Source organism: Tursiops truncatus, chromosome 7, assembly GCF_011762595.2.
Source record: "Tursiops truncatus isolate mTurTru1 chromosome 7, mTurTru1.mat.Y, whole genome shotgun sequence".
In the NCBI taxonomy this organism is placed as follows: Eukaryota; Metazoa; Chordata; class Mammalia; order Artiodactyla; family Delphinidae; genus Tursiops; species Tursiops truncatus.
In genome coordinates this window covers 19199243-19217324 of record NC_047040.1, presented here as the reverse complement: position 1 = coordinate 19217324, position 18082 = coordinate 19199243, and the positions used below count along the sequence as shown (strand labels likewise).

Below are 18082 nucleotides of genomic sequence, written 5' to 3'. Positions count from 1 at the left end.
ACCCTATTTGGCAGAGAAGGAAGCTGAGGTGCTGGATGAACAAGACACTTGTCCATAATTGCCAGACCGACCCCGGCTGAGTCCTAGTGTTTCTCGACTCACAGTCCCCATGACTTTATCCGTCCTGGGGCGCAAACCTATGAAACAGATAAAAATAAACTATGCGGGTACGGCGACCCCCCCACCTGCTGTAGTAGAGAGGGTAGAGGGAGAGCAGCTGGGTGTGGACTCCCCTCCTTCCTGAGGAAACCCAAAGAACCCGCCCCACCTTACAGAACGCTTCCATCAGCAACTCTGTCCCCACAGACCCCAGACCCCCGCACTGCACGGGCGTCTGGGCTCACTCCGCATCCACTCCGCCCCGGCGGAAAGTGCACCACTGAGCGTGAGAAGAGGGCAGGTCTCGCTGGGAGGAGACCCCCACCAGCGAAGGCTCGGAGGAGACGATGGAGGGTGAGGGGGGGGGGTAGGAGGTGAAGGGAATAGCGACGGGAGGGGGGCAGCAGTGCTGCCCAGTGCCCTATGCCCAGTGCCCTATCCCCGCGTTAGCTCCCCTGACCCTCAGTGGCACAGTCGGCCAGGTTCCAGCCTTCACAGAGGGAAAGACGAAGGGAGTGGAATGCGAGCCGCCCTGCTCAGGCCAGGGGCGAGGCCCGGGGTTCACTCAGCCCTCCGCCGCACATTTCCTTTTGGGGTCGGCGCCGGCTGAGCATCCGGAGAGAATGCCGAGGCCCCGCCCCGGGGCCGTACCGAAGGGGAGGGGGCTCGGCGCGGCGACAGGAATCCAACCTCTGCCGCCGCCGGAGGGCGGGTCGAGTCGCTAGCTCGTCGGGACTCAGTTTCTTTATCTGTAAAATGGGTTAAAAAACGGATTGTTCTGAGAAGTAAATGAGATGAGAGGCGCAGCCAAAGCGGGACCCAGACTAAGCGCTCGCCGCAAGTTGGCGATTATCGTGATTAAATGCAATGATGGCAGCCGGCCGGCGGCGTAGTAAGATGTTCCGGAAAAACCCGAACAAACTTTTTGGCTAACTCAATAGCAGAAAGGGGGGTCGTGGAGTCCACAGGATTCACAGCCTCTGACCACCTCCTCCTCGCCCTGCTGCCCAGCCCCGAAGCTGGCGCGCCTTTGGGCGAGCGCCGCTCCCCTCGCGGGGCCTCTCGCTCCCCGGCTCTCCCCTCCGCCCGGCCTGGAGGACGTGCACCGCGTAAGCACCCTGCGGCCGGACGGGACTGGACGCGCCAGCCCCGCCCCGCCCCGCCCGGCGGGGGAAGGAAATGCTGAGGCGTGTTTGTCAAGGCTTGGCGTTATGAATATTTTTAAAACGTGAACACAAAATAGTAACGGCAAATGGAAGGAACTTCATAAACAGGAAAAAAAAAAAACCACCCGCAAACCTCACCGCGCATCACACGGGAGTTTCCCTCGTGAAGAATCTGCGTGGAAACGCGGGCCCCGCGCCCGCCGGTGTGTCTGTACAGACCCAGGTGGAGCGGGTGTTCAAGGTCCTCCAGTTGACGGTGTGGTCCCCACGGTTGGGCATTGAGCCCAAAGGGATGGGGGCCCCACTGTGTGTAGCCGCCGCTTGATTTTCCCCCCTGCCCAACAGTCACATCGTGGCCGGCGTAGGGAGTAGGGGAGGGGCCTAGAAAAGCCTCTTGGAGGGGGTGTCATTTCTTCGAGGTCGGTGGGATTTGGCTGTGAGAAGTCGAAGGAGGCGCCTTCCAGGCCGGGAGAACAGCAGGTACAAAGGCCCTGAGGCGTGGAGGCGCTAGGCTTCTGGCGAGAAAGCCAGGTGGCTGGAGTGGACGTGGCCGGGCGCCAGGTGAGGCGGCTGGGAGAGGTCGGCAGGGGGCATCCCGGGGCAGACAGTTGGAATTTCCACGCCCTACAACTCCGGGTTTAGGGGAAGGGGCCCGAGACTGCGGTAGGTGGTGACAGGCTTGGTCCGGTTAAGAGCCTAATTGTGTGGATCTGCACAGACGTTTGAAGGTAGCAAAGAGTCTTTGCACGCTCACGACTTCCCTGCGAGATGGCCCCTAGACCGCCGGAGAGACCCATTTTACAGACTAGACGGTGTTACCCTATTTCCCAGATGAGGAAACCGAGAAGCTGCCAGCCCCCGACCCTCGGAATGTGCAGAGGTGGAGCCGCGCCGCCCTCGGGGCACTCCCGGGCGTGGGCGCTCCGGGCGGGCCCTGGCCCCTGGCCGCCCAGCGCCGGAGAATGGTGGGCCGGGTGCCGGCCCTGCCACGCAGCCGCAGAGGCTCGGCCCCGCAGGCGGGCGGGCGGCAGGAAGGGAGGCGACGCCCCCTGGAGTGCGGCAGGAACCCGGCCGGGCCCGCCTCCTACCCGCCAAGCCGCGCCGGCCCCAGAAGTGATGAAAGCCCCGGCCAAGTCCAGGTCACGCCGAAACCGTTGCCCTTTTAAGGGGGAGCCTTGAAACGGCGCCCGGGTTCCATGTTTGCATCCGCCTCGCGGGGAGGAAACTCCATGTTGTAACAAAGTTTCCTCCGCGCCCCCTCCCTCCCCCTCCCCCTTAGAACCTGGCTCCCCTCCCCTCCGAAGCTCGCGGGGATCCCTCCCTCCCACCCCTCCCCTCCCCCCCGCGCCCCAATTCCGGCCCGAGCCGGGGGGGAGGCCGGGCGCCCGGGCCAGAGTCCGGCCGGAGCGGAGCGCGCCCGGCCCCATGGACAGCTCGGCCGTCATTACTCAGATCAGCAAGGAGGAAGCGCGGAGCCCGCTACGGAGCAAAGGTATTGGGGCGCGCGGAGGGACCCGCAATCCGGGCGCTGCGGGGAGGAGGAGGGGGCCGCGACCCTCCCCAGGGCAGCCGCCGCTGCCGCCCCAGGCTCCCGACTCGGCGGGGCCCGAAGCTTCCAACCGGAGGGGGAGCTGGTTGAGAGTTTGAACTCGCAGAGGCTCAGAGACGCGGGGCGGGGCCTGCCCCCTTTTGGGCGCTCCTGTCTGCTCGAGGTGGGGAAACTGAGGCAGGGGTAGAGAAGGGGCGCCCTCCGGGTTTCCCGGACTGGCTGTGCGCGATGCCCGAGAGTCGCCCCCTCCCCCCCATTGGCGCCAGTGGGGCTGGGAGATGGGGGGGTTGAAGAGGGCGCCTTCAGGCCACCAGCTGAGACTCCGCCCCCTCTGGGCCGCGGTCTGGTCGGGTCGAGGGAGGGGGCGCAGAGGTGACAGCGGGCTGGGGAGGGTTGGAAGGATCTCCCGCTACCACACAGCCACGTTCTTCACAAACTTTCGCGTCACTTGTGGAGGCGCCGAGCCTCTCGGAGACGCAGAGAGGGACAACCACTTTTAAGGATCGCCAGCGCGCCCGCGGGGAGACCCGCGTCGGACCGGGAACTCGGAGCCCCGGCTGCAGGCCGGTGGGCGCCGGGTCTGTGCGCACACGCACCGACTCGAGATGCCGCCGGCCTCGGCCGGGCACCCCGGGGCTTGACGGGTCTGGGCAGGGGGTCTGCCTTTCCTTGTCCCGGTGTTGACTTAAGAGGCTAGGAAGTCGCTCCAGGTCTTCGCACCTGTGGCCTGGGCCTAGCTCTGCCCGGGCCGGGTGGAGGGGATGTTGGAGGGCGGGCCGTCTATCAGCGGGACCTAAGTTGGAGGTCCGGGCGGGGGCGGAGGAGGAGGGGCCAGCAGATGGCGGCAGGACACTGGCCCCAGGCACCCACCCCCTGTCTCTGGGCCCAGCCTCAGGGAGGACTTTGCACCTCTGGAGGCGGAGAGGATGGAAGGAGGGGAAGGAGAGCAGGAGTGGGCCCCAGGGCCCCAGGCCTCAACCCTCTCTGGCAGGGGCCCTACTGAATAGGGGCTGCTCAGGTACAGGGTGTGTCAGGAGGTGCCCCCAGTGGGCTGATCCCCCAGCAGCGATGGAGGCTGTTAGGAAGAGAAAACACCTTCAGTCCCCGCCTCCAGCCAGCCCACTCCCTAATGTGGGTAACTTTGTACCCACACTAGAAGGACTTGTGGGGAGCGGAGGGGTGGCCTGGAGCCAAGACTGTCTGGATGCCACTTTCGTGTGTCTCCCTCAATGAAGGCAGCACGGCCAGAGCCTCTCGGCCCAGGGGCTCGTGCCTGGGCACACGTGCCCACCTCTGCAGGCCAGTCAGCGTGCCTTCCCCCACCTTGGGCCTCCCTGCTTCAGGTGACCAGAAGTCTGCGGCTTCTCAGAAGCCCCGGAGTCGGGGCCTCCTCCACTCACTGTTCTGCTGTGTCTGCCGGGATGATGGGGAGGCCCTGCCTGCCCACAGTGGGGCGCCCCTGCTCGTGGAGGAGAACGGTGCTGTCCCCAAGGTGTGTGATGGCCAGGAGGGCGCTGCAGGGGCACCTGGGCTCAGCCCTCAGGGGGTTTAGGGGGAGGGGGCTCTTCATGACCTGCTCGTAGGCCCTGGAAGGAGGGTGGAGCCCCCCTGTCCCCCCACCAAACCCTCCACCCTCCCAGGCCTTCCCAGCCCTGAATGCCCCAAGACTGCCTCCCAGGGGAGGGCCCCCCAACCACGGGAATTCTGAATTTCTCCTTCAGAAGTGGAAGCTTTCCTCTGCCTTGGTCTCCCAGGTCAGGAAGTGAAGCCCAGAGAGCCAGGCGGCCTACCCCAGGCTCCAGAGTTGGCAGGGGCAAAGCTGGGAAGGGGTTGGTCTCTCCCACTGTCCTTGTGGCTCGCCAGGTAGAGGGCTGGGGGAGGGAAGACATGTGGAGGAGAAATGACTGGGGCTTGAGAGAGGTGCCGCAGCCAGCCCCGCCCGTCCCCACAGCAGACCCCAGTCCAGTACCTGCTCCCCGAGGCCAAGGCCCAGGACTCGGACAAGATCTGCGTAGTCATCGACCTGGACGAGACCCTGGTGCACAGCTCCTTCAAGGTGGGCCCTGCCCAGCAGCCCTCAGCCCCGGGTCTCTAAGGGAGTCTGCCCTGGCCTGGGAGGCGGTCTCGGCGGGCCTCGCCCCAGCTCCAGCAGCTCTTTTCCCCCCTCACAGCCAGTGAACAATGCCGACTTCATCATCCCTGTGGAGATTGATGGGGTGGTCCACCAGGTGAGGGGCCGGGTGTGGGGGGAGGTGGTAGGCTTGGCATCTGTCTTCCAGACCCCAGGCTCTTCCCACCAATCCTGAGAGTCCCAGATGGGACTCTGATAGATGTGGAATGTCAGAGGCCCAGAGAGGGTGTGAGACTTGCCTAAGGTCACACGGACCCTCAGGGACTTGGCCCGACTCCAAGGCCTGCAGGGAGTCGGGGTCCTCTTCGGTGCCCCCTCGCCCCACCCTGCCCGGGACCCAGTTCAAGTAATTCAGGATAGGTTGTGTGCTGTCCAGCCTGTTCTCCATTACTTGGCTCGGGGGCCGGTGCTCTGCAGCTCTGGGGTGAGGGGGTTGCCCCCAGGCCCCTACATCTGGCTGAGGCCATGGTGGAGGAAGGGGCTAGGAATTAGTGATTCCCTTTGAGGCAGGGCCCGAAACCAGGAGTTGGAGGTTCATTTTGATACTCTTCTGGATGGGTGGGTGTCTTCCCCAGTGGTGGTTGCACCGGCTGGCTGAGTGGAGCCCGCAGGCCATGGGACCAGCCTCCCTCCTGTGCCTCCTCCACCCACTCCCTCCCAGCCCCCGGCCGCCCCGCCCCACCCAGGCCTCTGGGCCAGCAGTCCCCTCACTGGCCCACCCCCCAGGTCTATGTGCTGAAGCGGCCCCACGTCGACGAGTTCCTGCAGCGGATGGGTGAGCTCTTCGAATGTGTGCTGTTCACCGCCAGCCTTGCCAAGGTGAGCCCTCCACGCTCCGAAGGTCTCCTGGGGCATCTCTGCTTCCTATCTGCCTCCAGCGCACGACCTCTGGGCAGTGACCTCTGGGTCGCTCTTGGCCCTGGATGACCCACCTCCTGCCCCCCAGTACGCAGACCCAGTAGCTGACCTGCTGGACAAGTGGGGGGCCTTCCGGGCGCGGCTGTTTCGTGAGTCATGCGTCTTCCACCGGGGGAACTATGTGAAGGACCTGAGCCGGCTGGGCCGAGACCTTCGGCGGGTGCTCATCCTGGACAACTCACCCGCCTCCTATGTCTTCCATCCAGATAACGCCGTAAGTGCCAGGCAGGGTGGGGATGGGGGCCCCTGCTGGGGTCTGGTGCCCTCCCATTCCTCCCTCTTTCCTCAGTGACCCATGCCTGCTGCCCACCCGCCTGGTCCACCCACTGCTGCTCCCTGTTCTGTGTTAGTCACTCAGTCCATTCTGCCTGCAGATACAGGGCACCTGCCATGGGCTCGGGTCCCTGCTGGACACTGGAGCAGTTTCCATTTTTCATACCGCCAGTCGTGAGCTGTTAGTGGAACACGGAAATAATTTAGTGGGTCTTAGTTGGGATTTTTTTAAAAAATGAAATAGAACCGAAAATATCAGAGTGCTTAGCACACGGTAAGGTTAAGTATGGTCCCGTGGAACCTCTGCTCTGACCTGTGTGTAAATGTGACTCACTGGGGCTGCCGTCAGAATGTCTGAGGACTGGGTAAGGGGCTTCCAGGAGGTGGCCCGTCGAGCAGTGGGTGCTCAGGATTGATCTGCACATTCTGTGCTCAGGGCCACCTGCCCCCCTCACCGCCCTACACCCATCTGCTCAGGTACCGGTGGCCTCGTGGTTTGACAACATGAGTGACACAGAGCTCCACGATCTCCTGCCCTTCTTCGAGCAGCTCAGCCGTGTGGATGACGTGTACTCAGTGCTCAGGCAGCCTCGGCCTGGCAGCTAGTGAGGCGCCACGGGGCCAGGACCTGCCCCCACCGCACCCTCACCCCTCACACGCGGACTCTTCCTAAAGAAAACTCAGCGCCACGGGGAAGTGGGCGTCTCCCCCGCCAGCCCGGCCAGGCTGTGCAGGGGGCGGCAGGCTGCACGGAGGGCGCCGAGTCCCCAGGTCCCTGTGTCAGTGCCTTAGAACCTCCTCCTTCTTGGGGGGACCTGGGGGGCCCTGCGTGCCGCCTCCCTCCTTTCTCTCTCTCTCTCTCTCTGTCTCTCTCTCTCTGCATGGCCATGTTTCTCTGCTGCCAAATTGGGTCCCTCGGGCCCTTCCAGTTCTGCCTGGGGGAGGGGCAGAGTTTTGCTGCCCCACGCCTTGGGCCCCCAGCCTGGGAACAGTGGACACCAAGTGCCTTGCATAGAGCCCTCTTCTCGGCCCAATTTTCCCAGGGCCACGATCCGGGTCAGCTCTGCCTGGAACAGCCATCAGGTTGCAGCAATCTAGGCTGGTGGGGGAGGACCCAGTCTCCCCACCTCCTACCTTGGGACTGCTATAGCCTCCACCAATCTCTGCCTAGGAGGGCGGGGAGGGTAGAAGATCTGTTACCACTTGTAAAGGGAGCAGGGGTCTGTCCTTCAAGACCCTAGAATCCAGCTTCTCTGGGCTCATCAGCACCTGAGGGCTGCTTCCCACACGGCCCAAGCTCCAACCTCTCACCTTTGCCTTGACCACCCCGAGGCCCTGGGGTTTGGTGCCCCAGCTCCGAGTGTGGAGGCATAGGCAGGATCCCTTTGCGGTGCCGTATAAATATGTATATGTGTATATAGATTTTTAGGGGAAGGGGAGAGGGAAGGGTTGGGGTGGAGACACCCCTCCCTCACCCCTTTCCTGGACCCATAAACTGGGGGGAGGAGGGAAAGGATTTCTACATTTTTTAAACTGCTATTTTCTGAATGAAACAGGCTGGGCCAAAGGGCCAGGCCCTGTCCTTTGTCCGTCACACCCTTTTCAGCTCCGTTGATTCATACATTCAAAACACATTTGTTGAGCACCTTCTCTGTGCCCAGCGCTATGCTAGGCCCACCACGGCGTGTGCGTGTGTGGGTCTCTACACCGCCTAAGGGGTGCCTCCCCTACCCACCCCATACTTCACCGGTGCCTTTAGGGGATCTGTAGGAGGTGGGACCCTTCTTGCGGAGTTTGGGGGGCTCCAGGAAGCCTGGCCAAGCTGTCCCCCTCCCCTGTGCCAACCCACCCCTGCAGCCCTCTGCCTCGCGCCCTGCTGGCTGGGGGCAGCTCCCAGGACATGCTGCCTTCCAGCTCTGAGTCCTTTGTCTGGAACCCCTCCCCCAAATGCTGGGTCTGGAGGTCAAGGCCTTGGGCTCTCCCCAGGGCCTGTCGGTTAAGGGGACCCACATACCAGTGCCAAGGGGGATGTCAGGTGGAGATGTCGTTACCCTTCCCCCCCCCCCAGAGCTGGGGGTGGGAGGGAGGACAAGGTTGGTCTGAATCAGGTGAGCTTCCCATCTAAGTGCCTTCTCTGTAACGGAGAGCCCCAAAGTGATGAGAACTAAAGAGAAAGCCAGACCCCCCTATCCTGACTCTGTGGTTATTGCGGGGGTGGGGGCGTTGATGTGCGGGGAGTCCCATGAAGCCACACCTCGCCTCAGCAAACCCTTAGGAGCGACGGCAGTAGTAGTGGAGGGAAGGGCTGCCCTAAGCCCCCTGGGGCTTCAATGAAAGTGCGAACTTTGAATGGATCTGCGTGCATCCGGCTGTGCTATTTAATTCTACCTCTTGGCCTCAGTTAGCTAATCTGCAGAATGGAGACAGGCCCTCTACAGAATTGATTAAACGCCTGCACAGGGAGGACTCAATATTATTAGCTCTAAAGCAAGCTGAAATGCGTCCCTAGGAGAGGCCCCTGGAAGGTATTCGGAGACGGGAGGGGTGTGGTCTCCGCTCTGGAGCGGAGGGGAGGGGCTCATGAGGCCCCAGAGTGGGGAGGTGGGGTGCGGGACGAGTTAGAGGGAAGCCAAGTTCAGCTCCAAACGGAAGAACTTGGAACGCGGTTGATCCAGGCCGCGTGCGGGCGGCCGAGGCGTCGCGGGCTGAGCCGCGCCGCCAGACGTGGTGGCAGGCTGAGGCGTCTGGGGCTCTGGGGAGGATGGGTGGGATCGCGGGCTCGGTCTCGTTCACCTCCGCACCCACTCCGGCCGCGGCCTCTCACTACCCGCCGACCGCACCCTCGCACGAGCCTCTGGCCCACTTCCTGCCTCCGCTCCTCCGGCCCTGGCAGCACTTCCTTTGCAAAACTGGGCAGCCCCAGGCCCTGGCAGGAAGTGCCTTCCCGGCCCGCCCTCTCCTGCTTCCCACGGTGGCCGCTAGAGGCCTCTCTCCGCGCGGACGCCCGGGGTCCCCAGCCCCGGGCCTCCGCTGCCCGCCCTCTGGGCGCACACACCCAGCCCTCTCCCCCACCCCGCCCGTGGCTGGAAAGATGAGGGCAGGCTTCATTCCCCCCTCTACCGGGAGTGGGTAGCTTCTGGCTCCATCCCGCCCGCCCGAACAAACCCAGTGCGGGGAAGGAAGGTCTGCCCCTCCCAAAGGTGATCCCTGTTCCCGCAGCTCCACCTCCCCTACCCCTCACACCCCCTCACACCCTTACCTTGTGGATCCAGCCTCAAGGCTGCCTGCTGGTGCCCCAGATGCTGATCTGCCCCCCAAGTCTCTGAGGGGATCTGCAGTGTGATACTGCCCCCTCCCCGCTGCTTTTCCCTGGCAGGAAAGTGTCACGAAGCATCCACCTGGGAAGAGAAGCCGCAGTACCCTCGCTCAGTGCCATCAGCTCCAGTTCCAGTCTGAGCGGAAGCCCCGGAGCCTTTGGCAGGGTGAATACAGAGTCCTCCCTGCCTCTGCCCTGACCCTGCTTGGGGTCCTGCACTATTTCCTGCTCTCCATGCAAACACTAGTCCCTCCAGATTTGCATCCCACCAGAGAGTCGCCACAGCTTCCAACTTTGAACGAGACCACAGTCAGCCTTCCCCCGTCCCGCACCCCACACACTTCACCCACAGAGTTCAACACAGCCGCGTGTATCAGAGCTTACTTTGTACCAGGCAGAGTGCCAGGACCGGGGGACATGCCATCACTAGGCTGTGCCGCCGCTCTCAAGGAACTCACACCTTAGTGTGGAGAAAGACACCTGAACGGCCTGTTCAACCCTGAAAGGCTGCAAATGCAGTGCAAGAGATAACACGGAGGGCAGGGGGCACAGGGGATACCTAGCCCCTCTGCGGCGGCCATGGGGGGGGACTGGAAATCCTTCCCGCGGGAGTGAGGCTCAGAGGATTTGGGAAGGAGACGAGGTTCGGGTGAAGGTGGTCTGTGAGTGGAGGTACACCAGGAAAGGAAGCCAGAGCTTCAGGTGGGCCACAGTAGGGAGAGTGGGAAGTGACAATTTTGGAATTGCACACAGTGGGGGGAAGGATGGGAAATGACGCCACAGAAAGCGGGAGCGAGGTATCGCAGATCTGTAGGCAGACCGAGGGAGTGGCCTTTGCATTGCGGGCCTTGGGTGCCATTGAGGGACACTGGGGGACACTGAACAAGAGAGGGGCCGACTCAAACCTGGCAGCTGCGCGTTGAAAGCTAAATCAGGGGTATGGGGACATAAGACTCTCCCTGAGGGGAGACCACAGCCGTGGTTCTGAAGACAGACGATGAAGACCTGAACTGAAGCTGAGGCAGAATGAAGAGAGAAGGACGAAGCGATGGATGTGACACAGGAGATGAACTTGGCAGGAAGCTGTGGCTGGTTGGCCCTGGGAGCATGGGTGGAGGGGAGGGAGGAAGGCAGCCTGACTTCTGGCTTTGGAAACTTCAGCTGTGAGAATGTCTCTCACTGAGCCTGATGTGGGGCTCAGTTATTCACTATTTGCTTGTTACGCACACAGAGAACAGAAGGAACAGGCAGCATTTTTTGCACTTTTAGGAATTTATGTGGTAGATAAAATGTATATGCATATAAGTTTGTATGCATATGTGTATTAATTTCATCCTTGTTGGTAATAGCAAAGCACTTGAAATAACTTCAGTGTCCAAGAATAAGGGACTAGTTAAATAAATGCCGCTGTATCTACACCAGAGAATACTATATAGTGATGAAAAACAATGAGGTGAAACTGTCCAAGCAGATATAGAATGATCGCCAAGGTAAACCAGTCAATGAAACAAAGCAAGATTCATAGCAATGGTGATGGTGTTTTCCCACTAAAGAGAAATATAAAAGTAGACACAAATATACGTATATAATTTTGTATACTTCCATAGGGTACACAAGAAATGGGAATTGTGGCTAATTGTGGGGAGCAGAGCTGGGGGACTGGGTGGGAGTCATTTAAGATGGGAGGGACACGTTTTATTATATAGCTTTATATTTTGAATTATTTTACCAGGTACATTTATTAGTTTTTAAAAATAAAAATCGATTTAAATTAAAAACAGCTTTCTAAATATATTATCAAAGATAGAAATCACAAATTCCATTTCTTTCCTTCAAACAGTCATTGCATGCCTGCTCTGTACCAGGCACTAGGGTACAGCAGTGAGCAAAACAGACACTGTGGGAAAACATACATTAACAAAGTAATTACAAAATAATATTACAAAAGGAGAGGTAGAAAGTGGTAAATAATCTGAAACTTTTGTTCTGCCAGTGCCTGGAGATGACTTCTAATTGCCCCAAGATTACCCTAATATGACCTCTAATTGTAAGGAGGAAATGTGCCTTTAAGGTGGCAATATCTGGCAATCACCACCGTAATCAAGGGATCAGACTTCGCCATCACTCATGCTGAGACAACTTGACATTATATACCTCCTGATGCCAGACAGTGTGAAGTACACAGCAACACTTTTGACCACGCTGCTCAAAGTGTGGTCCACCGAATGGAACATCAGCACCATCTGGGAGCTTGATAGTAGTGCAGAGTCTCAGGCCCCACACCAGACCTATAGAATCAGAATCTGCACTTCAAATAGATTCCCCAGTGATTCTTAAGATATTACAGTTGGAGAAACACTGTCCTTTTTCACATATTCTTGAAAAACTTGTTTAACCAGGACCTACCAAGCCTTTAGAGGTACTTGCAGTTTGTGGGAAATACAGGAGGAAGAGAAACAAATTTAAAAATACACAAAGAGGGGCTTCCCTGATGGCGCAGCGGTTGAGAAGCCGCCTGCCAATGCAGGGGACATGGGTTCGAGCCCTGGTCTGGGAAGATCCCACATGCCACGGAGCAACTAAGCCCGTGTGCCACAACTACTGAGCCCACATGCCACAACTACTGAAGTCTGCACACCTAGAGCCCATGCTCCGCAACAAGAGAAGCCCGCGCACCGCAATGAAGACCCAACACGGCCAAAAATAAATTAATTAATTAAATAAATTAAAAAAAAATACACAAAGAAAGACAAATTCCAGTGTGAACACTACAAGACACTGCCCTTGACTCAGGTAAGCCCATGTCATAGAAAAAAGTAGCAGGACTCTTCTAGATTAAAAGATACTGAAGAGACATAACAATCAAAGGAAATGCATGATCTTGGTTTGATCAAGAATCAATGAAACCAGGTATTACAGTCCTCCTGTGGACAACTGGAGAAATCTGATTATGTATTTCATGAAAGATGATATTAGAAATAATTGTTAATGTTCTCAGTTGCAAAAATCGTATTACAGTTATGAAGGAGATTGTTCTACTTCTTAAGAGATGTATGACAAATATTTTGAGCTGAAGTATAATAATATCTGCAACTTCCAAATATATATATATAGCAAATGTTAATTCTTGAGTCCATGGGTGTTTATTATTATACTACCATACTATTATTTCTACTTTTCTATATGTTTGACATTTATCAAAATTAAGAAATTGGAAATAATTTTAAAAAACATATGTTCTCCTGACTTCCCTTGTGGTCCAGTGGTTGAGACTCCATGCCTGCACTGCAGGGAGTGGAGTTCAATCCCTGGTTCAATCCTTGGTCGGGGAACTAAGATCCCGCATGCCAAAAAAAAAAAGTTCTACCCCAAAATTCTAAGGCTAAGTTAAAAGGCAAGCAATAAATTAGAGAAAACTATACCATAAATTGCAAGCAGGTTACCAACCTTAATACATTAAATATATAAACAACTCCAACAAATCAGTTAAAAATTCACAGAAGACATAGCCTGTATTTACATATTTAAGCTGTATCACTCGGCCTGCGGGATCTTAGTTCCCTGACCAGGGATTGAACCCGGCCCCAGCAGTGAAATCACCAAGTCCCAACCACTGGACCGCCGGGGAGTTCCCCAATAAATATATTTTTTAATGGTCTATCTCACTGGTAATCAAAGAAATATAAATCAACACAAAGACAATTTTCTTTTGGACATTCAAACTGACAGAAATTTTCTTAAAAGCTGGAGTCCAGTACTGGGCAAACAGGCAAATGCCTGTAGTGCTGGTGCGACTATAAATTAATGCGATTTTTCTGGAAGGCAACTGGCCTATTCACATCTTCAACCCAGCAATCCCACTTTTAGGAGTTTATCCTAAGTAAATAATAATGGATACAATCTATTGGCAAAGATTTAGCAATAAGAATACTTATCACAGCATTCTTAGTAGTATCAAGTAATTGGATATAATTCGAAAGTCCAATAATGAGCTATTGCTTACATAAGCTATGCTATCTATCTAATGGGTTATCATGAGACAATTAAAATGACACTGCCAATTAGCATGTAACATGTCACAGTAAAAAGGATATATATGAAGACCGATAGATGATAGATAGATATTATATACATATAGTACACACACAGCATATGTACTGGGCAATAACTTGAAAGAAATACTCCAAAATAAATTACCCAGATTTATCTCTGTAGTGGAATTATAAATGAGTTTTTCCTTTCTTTTTTGCCTGTCTGTATAATTGAGTGAACATATACTTTTTATTCACACAAAAATGTGTTTTGTTTTGGCTTTTTGCGGTACACGGGCCTCTCACTGTTGTGGCCTCTCCCGTTCCGGAGCACAGCGGTCATGGCTCACGGGCCCAGCCGCTTCGCGGCATGTGGGATCTTCCCGGACCGGGGCACGAACCCGTGTCCCCTGCATCGGCAGGCGGACTCTAAACCACTGCGTCACCAGGGAAGCCCTGTTTTTTTAGAAACAAAATAGCACCTGCGGTGTGTTTATTCCTCTTATGAAACTGTGCGTGAGCTCACACACACACCTGCATGCACACGCGCATGTGTGCACACAAATGTACATTTGGTCTCTAGAACTCTCGGGAAGGTGTGGTCAGAGGAAGCAGCTGCCCTCACCCAGCCCACTTCCGCGCACGCTCCTAAGGACCACAGTTCAGAGGTGACAGAACTTCTGCAGCAGTGGAGGTCGGAGGCAGCCGCCCAGGGTGCTGCGTCTGTGGCAACGCCGACCTCTGAGTGAGACCTGCTTCCTGAGGGGGCTGCGCTCCTTTCCCCTTCTGAGTGAGAAGCCCCCCAGGATCAGGTTCATAAATGGAAGCTGTGGCTCCTGGGAGAGAGCAGCAGAGCAGAGTCCAAAGGCAACGGTTTATGGCAGCTCATAAAAACTCCGGGTGGAGCCAGCGCGTCTGAAGAGGGAGGCAAGAAGAGCGCGGTGCCCCTCTGAGCGCGCGACCTCTAGGGGAGCCAGTGTCCCATATGTCCTGGAAGGGCCCTAAGTCTGAACACCTGGCCCTGAATCCCTGGGTCCAGGGGTCCCCCACCCCAGGGCCGCTCCCCCAGGGAAGGAGGGAGGACGGCAGTGCCGGCTCCTCTGGGTGGAAGGGAGGAAGTGTCCAGGTGCCCCTATCTTTCCTGGCAGATGCTGTCCACCTGCATCCCATCCTGCCTGGGCCCTGGGCAGAAACACATCCCATCCCTGGGCACCTGCTCGGGAGCCAAGGGTGGGGCACCTTGGCTCTGGGCGTCAGGCGGTCGCTGGGCTCCTGGCTCCCAGGGACCTGGCGGGCACCTGCCTCCCCACCCCCTCACCCATCCTCTCTCTCTCTCTCTCTCTCTCTGTCTTCCCTTATATGGCGAAGGCAGTTCCTGGGGTGTGGGGGGGGAAGGGACAAAGGTCGCTCCCCTCCAGCCAGCCTGCCACAGCTCCCTGAGATCTCCCAGGTGGCAGCTGCGTCCTCCAGACAGGTAAGGCCACCCTGTGGGGACACACGGGACCACAGGTGGTGGGAGAGGACAGAACGGGGTCCCCTGCTCCTGGCGGGTAGCCTGGGGCTTCCTGCAGCTCCTTGGCGCGGGTGTGAGGGAGAGGCTTCGTTCTCTGCAGAGTCTGGAAAGGGCAGGGAGCCCAGTGTGGCTTCCTGGGCCTCCAAGGGAAAGATTGTGCAGCTTCACCCCAGACAACTGCTCTTTCCGACCCCCACTTGCCTCCAGTCCCCACCCCACCTCAGGTGTCACCCATCCCTGCCTGACTGCCGTGGACTGAGGAGTATCTGGGGACTTCTAGATGTAAAACCCTCCAGTCCTGGGCAAAGCAGGACTAGCTGGTCACCCTGACCTCACTCTCCCCCTAACCGCCGCGCCCACTGTCTCTTTGCTCATTTCTTCCTCATCTGAAATGGTTTCTTTCTCTGTGTCCCCATTCCCTTGACACTCCTGGGACCTCAGGGCTCTCGTCTCCTGGATACTAGGGTGTGAACAACAGCCCTCAGGGATTGAATGGGCAAAGGCAGAGAGGCGGCAGGGGACTGGGGGCAACAGGCCCCTGGGCCCTGGTCCAGGCTCGGCCACCCTCGCATGCACCTCTGCCCCATCTCTCCTCCACCAGGACCCGTCCCCTCAGCCTCACCAGGCACTGTGGCTCCATTCAGCTAAAATGGGGTGGGGGGAGGTGGGAGCCAAGTCCAGGTGAGGATCTTGGGATGTACTGACCACCCGCTTCCCAGGAAGCCTGTTCAGGCTCAGGGCAAGGCAGAGTGAGCAGGCTGGGGGCTGGGATATGTCCACTTCCTCTGCTCTCACGGGCCTAACAAAGCAGGAGGGTGTCCTTTGTTTGGGAACTGCCACATCCCTGTCCCGCTGAGAACTGCATGACTAAGAATGAAGAGCAGTGACAGCACTCTGGGGCTCTCTGGAGCCCCAACTCTGAGGACAACAAGGCAGCAGTTACTAAAGGAAAGATGGGACCTGGGGGCAGCAGGAACCCTAACTCCCTCCACGGTCCCAAGATGGGCCATCCCTTCTATTCTGCGGTTCAGTCTTTCAGCTTCAAGAGTATTTATTGAGCACCTACTATGTGCTAGGATCTGGGGGCTACAGACAAATGTGTCTAGGTCCTTGACCTTGGGGACCTCAGACTTATAAACGGATCCTCTCATCATCATGTGGTCAGGGGTCCAAGAGAGGCATCCGGCCAAGATGCCTTGGAGTCCCTGAGGAGGGGTCTAGTCTAGCTTGAGGATTCCGGGAAGGTATCTTGGAAGAAATGAGACCTAAATTGAGTCAAGAAGAGCATGTGAGTGTTGGCCAAGTGAAGACAGGTGGCGAGGGCACTGGAAAAGAAAACTAAAGGAGAAAGGAGGGACATGAGGGGAGGGTGAGAAGCAGCATGGGTGGGTGGGGGGTGGCCAGGGCCAGTGAACAGTGTGGTGTTACTAGAAGCAGAGAGAGGTGGGGGGGTGTTGGGCGCAGACTGGAGAGGCGTTCAGGTGGACAGAAGGGCCAGAGAGGGAGGGGTCCAGGCTGCTGCACCAATGGATGGCTTTGGGGTCTGGGAGTGTTGGTGCCCTTCCTCGAGGTGGGGACAGAGGAGAGAGGGGACCAGGAGTGAGGGGGGAGCCAGTGAATTCAAGCTTAGAGAGAAGACATCACATATCCAAACGCAGGGCTGTGCTGTCGGCATTGGGGCAGGATGGGACCCATATTCCTCCCAGCAGTTCAGGAGAGACTGGAGGCTGGGGAGGACCAGGGGGGCGGGCCAGAGGCATCTGCCCTGACCAGCGTTGACAGGGCAGGAGCAGTTGGCAGGTGCCCTTGAAGCATGAGTCCCCCTCTCGGGGCTGCCCTCCCCAGAATGCCCTTCCTCACCCCTCCCTACCCCTTCCCTGTTCAAGCTGCTGGAGGTCCCCAGTCCTGATTTTTCTCTAGGGAGGGAGAGCCCCAGTTTTTTCAAGCCCCTGCTTGCCAGAGTCTCCACTGCTTTGATGGACAAGAAGAGCCTCATCTTGTCTACCCTCTATTCCTCTTGCTGTTTCCTCCTAGACTCAGAGCATGTCTCTGTGGGACTTTAAATATTTATTTATTTAGTTAGTTAGTTGCACTGGGTCTTGGTTGCAGCAGGCGGGCTCCTTAGTTGTGGCTCCCGGGCTCCTTAGTTGTGGCACGCGAACTCTTAGTTGCGGCATGCATGTGGAATCTAGCTCCCTGACTAGGGATCTAACCCAGGCCCCCAGCATTGGAAGCACGGAGTCTTATCCATTGCACCACCAGGGAAGTCTCCCTGGTGGGACTTTAGAGATCACCTAGTTGTCGACCGCCCACCTCATAGATGAAGAAACACAGCCATGTCTGTACAGCTAGTGAGGGTCAGTCTGTTTTGGTGAAAATAGGGATGTTGACGAAGGTGGTGATTGAAATAAAACAGAAAACATTTTCCTCCTTTGTACCCAAATTGGTTCAACTGAACCAGGAGTCCTGGGAGCCCTGGGGTCTCTGTGGGTTGAGAAATACCTCATGGAAGAGGCTCTGGCCGACAGGAACATCAGACAGGACCCAGGCACAAGGGGCTCCTACATATGCAGTGCTGGCTGTTGGCAGGTGGCCCTGATCTGCTGGAGGGGGCGCTAATCAAAGGCTGGGCAGGGAGACCTTGCCCCCAGATTCCACAATGCCAGGGAGAGGGGGTCACCCTTCAGGACTCGGAAGAGGGAGTCTACCAGCAGTAAAACACCAGGTCATTGTTCCAAGGGGTGACTCAGACTCCAGGTGCAAGGAGAGATTAGATAGATTCCAGCTGTCAGTGCACGGAGGTGGGGGCCACATGACCTTTCATTTATATTCACTGATTCAAGAAGCATTCATGGAGGGCAACTCCATGCAGGACTGGGTGGTAGGTTCCGTGGGGAATGGGGTGGCCTCCAGCCTGGGAGGGAGGGGCAGGAAACCAGGGACAAAAATAACCGGGGACAAGTGACTCTCCTCCTTAGCTCATCAGAATCACTGGGGAGTTTTAAAAGCACCTATGCCCCGCCTCCCAAAAGGCAGAAAATAAAGTACCCAAGACTGGGCCCCACCCAGGCCTAATTAAATTAGAA

At 57.3% G+C, this 18082-nt stretch overlaps 2 protein-coding genes across 5 annotated transcripts in view; both read left to right on the top strand.

The window, feature by feature from the left end:
- The first annotated feature begins 2476 nt into the window (after window positions 1-2476).
- Window positions 2477-8325, top strand: CTDSP1 (CTD small phosphatase 1). 4 transcript variants are annotated; one of them, XM_033859760.2, is made up of 7 exons: window positions 2488-2757; window positions 4158-4306; window positions 4769-4870; window positions 4986-5042; window positions 5672-5764; window positions 5892-6077; window positions 6614-8325. In XM_033859760.2, the coding sequence occupies exons 1-7, from the start codon at window positions 2691-2693 to the stop codon at window positions 6740-6742; spliced, it is 783 nt and encodes a 260-aa protein (XP_033715651.1). In that variant the 5' UTR covers window positions 2488-2690; the 3' UTR covers window positions 6743-8325. The 4 variants fall into 4 exon arrangements, with proteins under 4 accessions (XP_073663370.1, XP_073663369.1, XP_033715651.1 ...); XM_033859759.2 differs by having other exon boundaries at window positions 4766-4870; XM_073807269.1 differs by lacking the exon at window positions 4986-5042 and having other exon boundaries at window positions 2477-2757.
- A 5836-nt stretch (window positions 8326-14161) lies between these two features.
- The window catches only part of VIL1 (villin 1), a 27286-nt gene continuing 23365 nt past the window's right edge, over window positions 14162-18082 (top strand). Inside the window, exon 1 of the mRNA XM_033859757.2 lies at window positions 14162-14957. The gene's annotated coding sequence lies outside the window, so the exon portion shown is untranslated. The remainder of the gene's footprint in view (window positions 14958-18082) is intronic.

Bases quoted from the DNA above. Each gene is read 5' to 3' on its own strand.
- CTDSP1 (XM_033859759.2), top strand. From the start codon at position 2,691: ATGGACAGCTCGGCCGTCATTACTCAGATCAGCAAGGAGGAAGCGCGG. The intron at 5,043-5,671 runs GTGAGGGGCCGG...CCCACCCCCCAG, and splicing joins TTGATGGGGTGGTCCACCAG to GTCTATGTGCTGAAGCGGCC. The intron at 5,765-5,891 runs GTGAGCCCTCCA...CCTGCCCCCCAG, and splicing joins TCACCGCCAGCCTTGCCAAG to TACGCAGACCCAGTAGCTGA.